At 30.8% G+C, this 5,226-nt stretch overlaps 1 protein-coding gene across 1 annotated transcript in view; it reads right to left on the reverse strand.

The window, feature by feature from the left end:
- LOC106469683 (guanine nucleotide-binding protein G(s) subunit alpha-like) overlaps positions 1-5,226 on the reverse strand; it is a 59,540-nt gene that overhangs the window by 41,941 nt on the left and 12,373 nt on the right. The window contains exon 2 of the mRNA XM_013930189.2: positions 1,387-1,459. Coding sequence (XP_013785643.1) covers positions 1,387-1,459 — 73 coding nt within the window. The remainder of the gene's footprint in view (positions 1-1,386; positions 1,460-5,226) is intronic.

Raw genomic sequence — 5,226 nt, forward strand, 5'->3', positions numbered from 1 at the left:
ACAGGTGGGCATGGCAGGAGAGGTTTGATATTCCATTTGATAGTTATGTAACCAAACAAAATTGAAGACTATAAAAAATAGAGTTTATTGGAACAATATGATTTTATAGTGAGTAATTTACTTTAATTTTGAACTTTTCCAAGGGGTGGTGGATTAAATAGAGGAGACAAGATGCCTAGAGAAAATGTGTCATGTGTGTCACACTAGGGGAAATTCAGGATTATTTTTAATGTTGCCTTGTAGTATTAAGAACTTAAAACTTATATACAATTAAAATATGGATTATTAGCTACGATTTTATGCTATTCTAATTGGTATTACATAAACAAAAAGTAGTTTAATAAAATTTAAAATATAAGACACTAAAAACCTTGTGTCATGTGCAGTAAAGGATAACAGTGGTGATAGGGTTAAAACAGGTCCTAGCCCCACAGACAGTCTGGATATAGTAATTTAACGGATTAGACCACAGCCTTCCATTTCTCATCAACTGATCCAGTTAAAAAAAATCAGAACCATTTCATCAGATACTTAGTAGAGAATGTTTCATGGAATAAAAGGAGTTATTCATACCAGAGCTGGGCAATTAACTCAATTAATCAATTACCTATTAGTATATTAGCATCACATACAATATTAATCAAAATTACAATTAATCAACTAATTGAAATTAGTGTTCTGATTATTCCAGCTATCCAATTCTCATGTGAGAATAATCGATTAATTGAATATATTCTATTAACGAGCCCAATGGTTAATGAATTAGCAAATTCTATTAATTATCCAGCTCTAATTCATACTGTGACTGTTGCTACGCTGTATGGAAACAAGGATCATTAGGATCCAACTATGTAATTACATGTTTAAATGCATTTGGTAGAGCATTAAATGTAAAAAGTAAGCATCTACAGTCCTAAGTATACAAATATCTTAAGAAATGTGTATAATCATAATTTTGTCTCTATTTCTCTTAAAAACTGGTTTATAGATAATTACAACTGTTCATTAATTTTACTGCTGTCAAAATCTACAAGTTAAAAGCGAAATTGGATAACCAGATAAAATTTATAAGAATAAAAGCCTCTGACTTCTAGGAGTCTTGAGACAAATTTATATGGCATATCTAACTGATTATAAGTGTATATATGTAAAAATTAGAACACGCAAAACAAAGAAATTGTCAACATATCTGAAAAATTATCATAACAGAAAATTGAAGTACAAAACAAATCCCAACAGCAGTATATAGGACTCACCATTTTGCTGTCTCATTTAAACATTTTTTTAGCTGAGAACCTAAATTTTAAAGCTACGTAAAACTAATTTTAATATACGTGATCTTCTTCTACTGTTTTTCCAAATATTCTTGTTTGCAATATTACTCACTCCTCAGAGAAGCCACTGACATGAAGAATTCTCATCTGTTTCACCACTGTACTTTTCCCAGATTCTCCAGCACCTAATGAAGAAAAAAACCACCACCATAAAATACAAGCATATCTGATATGTTGTCACAGGCTACTTGCTAAAAAACTTTCAAGCTACATGAAAGAAATACCAGGCAGGAGGATTCAAGTTAATGATATTACAGAACACTAAAGGCTTCCAGTAAGATGCTACACATAAAACAAACAGTACAGATGTGACATCAGTACTGTAGATGCAAAATTCATGTCATACTTCAAGCCAAATGACAAATTACCTGTAATGCTGAAGTATTTAAAAATGTCACTAAAAGAACATGGTGACTAGCTGTTTTCAGAAACCAACTAAGCAGCACATGTAAACAGACTATTACAAAACTCAATAAACCACCTAACCAGTCACAAGTTCTTCCATTTAAAAAAAATAAGAGATAATTGGCAACCACTTATTCTACACATATTTTCCAAGTAAAACTTATGAAAATGGTTTTGTACAGCCAACATGTCTGTGGTTTCAAGAGGAAGTTCTCAGTATTGTTTTGTTTGCTACATCAGTAATTCTCAAACAAACAGGTGGGGGTGAGGGTCAGCAGGAGATATACACTTTGGTATTTGTCATTTTGGGGTAATGATATTGGTGCAGCATCTGTCAATCATACGTAAGCTAATTCCGTACATTCTTCTGATTAGTTTGGAGTGAATAAACCAAGTATGCTAACTACTTCAGTCAGGTCCCTCTACTGAAAACAATTATTAAACAAAATCTAATTACATGGTGCTTGATTTTTTTTTAAAGTGAGGATCATAAAACTAAATTAAGGTTGGTCTTTTTTTGTGTGTGAAACCATCCAGCCTTTCCATTCACCAATAACTACTGTATGACAATGCTACAAAATAACTTTATAAAAGTAAACAAAAGTTTAAGTGGTAGAAACTCAAAAGTATTTCATGTTAGTACTTAAATGCAAAGGCCATTTCTTAACTCTTTAAACCCATAATTTTTTGTACATTCTGCTGGAATAATTTTCATGATGTCCTTATAATTATCACCATATATTACAAAATTTCTGGTCTATCTATAAAAGGTGGATAATAACATGGTTTGGATTAGTTTCCAGCCAAAGAGACATGTTATCGGATGCTGTCACCATCTGATGGGTAAATCTGGATTTTCGAGTGGATGCTGTCAGCTCCTGCTCAGGTTTAAAGAGTTAAGTTACTATGTATAGTTGTCAGTGACTACAGTTAACAATAAATGAAGACTTTAAAATTTATCAAGATTATTCTACAGAAAAAGATAGCACAAAAGAGGTCAAATAAGTTTGATTGAGAAAAACTGATTGTACCATAAAAGACGATCAGCTGAACATAACTTATATAAAACATTTGTTAATTAAAATAAATAATTTTGTAAGCTGGTACCTTCCATGCAAGGACTGACAGTAATATATTACTATAATCTCTGTGAATCTGGCATTTTCATTTACGAACAGGTGCATCACTATTAAAAATAAATAAAAAGTAAATCAGGTATTGTACTTTTTAATCAGTTTACAGAATTGTTTAGTTGTAACAATAAAAAGAAAGACAAATGCTTTCCAGTGGAGCCATAAACTTATTCAAAATGAACTATACTATTATTTAATGGTCTAGTTTTGAGCTTACTAACTGATTATGTATTAATTTATTACAAGTTACAGCTTTTAGAGTAAGGAAGATTTATTTTTAGAAGAGGTACACTGTTTCAATCACTGGTGTGATCATTTACGAGTACACAAGATTTAACGGTGAAGAAGGTTATTCCGTAAAAGCTGTAACTTATAATAAAATTATAGTATTATTTGTTTCAGAAACTTATATCAATGTGTTTGATTATATTTTTAATCTTTAGAACATCATTTTCCCATTTAAAACATATTGGTTGTTTTTTATAAAGCAAAACCAAGCTAGTTTAAATAACCCAAATTCAGAAACATTAGCTAACATTTGAGATGTAATAATGATAAGACAATTTCATAAAATTATATAGTACACAGTTAAGTCTATACTACACTTACTTTTAATGCCCTATAATAATTTACAACATATCTTGTTGAAAGTGTAGCCTATTCTGGAACTCAGCTCTGGTAAGTGTTTTTTAAAATAATTTTCTATTGGTGGTCATTAAACTTATATTTCTGGTATCTATATTTTTGAGGCTATGAGCCAAAATCTCATATTGTACAAATTAGTGTACAGCACTGCTACTAAATCCTATGGATACTGAATCTGAGCACTTGGTAAAAAAGAAACTTGTGGTGACTAATTATCTCATCAGAATTAAAATCATAATATGCTTTTGGCATTCTCATTTATATTTATCAAAATGTTTATTTAGTACTCAGGATAGCAAAATATATTTGTATTACAATAGTAAAGATGTATTATTGTTCTTGAAATTCTTATTTTGCATGTATATTTAAATTATTTCCATAATTCATTAAGCAATTTGTATTTCCAAAATATTTTCTTCACACCATTAAAATCATGGTAAACTGCATAAAAAATATAATTTAGATTGAAATATAATGTACAAGTTAAGTTGGATTGTCAGTCAAATCTGAAAGAAATAAATTGAAAAGAACAGTACTGAGAAGTAATAACATAAAACGTAAGAAGAATAAGAGGCCTATTTGTCCATCTAAGCTGTCCCGTTAACTAAACTATTAAAAAAACAGACTCAAAGCCAACCCTGATCATTTAAATATTTATCAAGCTTTCCTTTAAACTCCCTTAACTTTACTGCTTTCACCACATCTGAAGGCAGCCCACTCCAAAGGTCAAATACCCAGTTAGAAAAATACAGTTGTCTTGGTTAAAAATTACTACTAACCTGCCAAAATTTATATTTTTGTCCCCTAGTCCTACCATTCTCATCATTAAGTACAAAAACAAACTGAGAATCAACACAATCAATTCCATTAACCATCATAAATATCTCAATCTCATCTCCTATAACTTATTTTTTTCAAGAGAAAACAGTTTCAAAAATTTTCATCTGCCCTTGTAAGCAGCTTTTCTATCCCAGGTTTCATCTTAATAGTCCTCCCTTGAACACTTTCTAACAATTTAATGACTATCCTAAGGTAAGGAGCCCAAGACTGAACAGAATATGTGACCTACCCAGTGACCTATACAATGAACTGATAAACTTTTTAGGCTTGTATTCAATATGTTTATAGGTATAACCTAAAATTCTATTTGCCCTACCACTAACAACAGCACATTGCATGTATAGCTTAAGAGACTGATCAACCAGAACATTATAGCAGTTAAGGTTATTCCTATCAAAAATATAATTATAATTCAAATTATGAAACTCACATGCATTACCTTGTACTTATAATAATAAAAATCCATCTGTCATTTATATTTCCAACTCACTTAATGATCTAAATCCTTTTATAAAGCAACAGCATTCTCCTTTCAGCCAGCAACATCCAAGACCTTAATATCATCACCAAAGTTAAGTAATTTACGGACTTTTTCTTCATCTTTGTCATTGGTGTAAATCAAAAAGAGAAAAGGTCCTAACACTAAGCCCTGAGGTACTCCATATCATCACCAAAGTTAAATAATTTACGGACTTTTTCTTCATTTTTGTCATTGGTGTAAATCAAAAAGAGAAAAGGTTCTAACACTAAGCCCTGAGGTACTCCATATCATCACCAAAGTTAAGTAATTTACGGACTTTTTCTTCATCTTTGTTATTGGTGTAAATCAAAGAGAAAAGGTCCTAACACTAAGCCCTGAGGTACTCCAT

The sequence above is a fragment of the Limulus polyphemus genome, unplaced genomic scaffold (assembly GCF_000517525.1).
Source record: "Limulus polyphemus unplaced genomic scaffold, Limulus_polyphemus-2.1.2 Scaffold3611, whole genome shotgun sequence".
NCBI classification, from domain to species: Eukaryota; Metazoa; Arthropoda; class Merostomata; order Xiphosura; family Limulidae; genus Limulus; species Limulus polyphemus.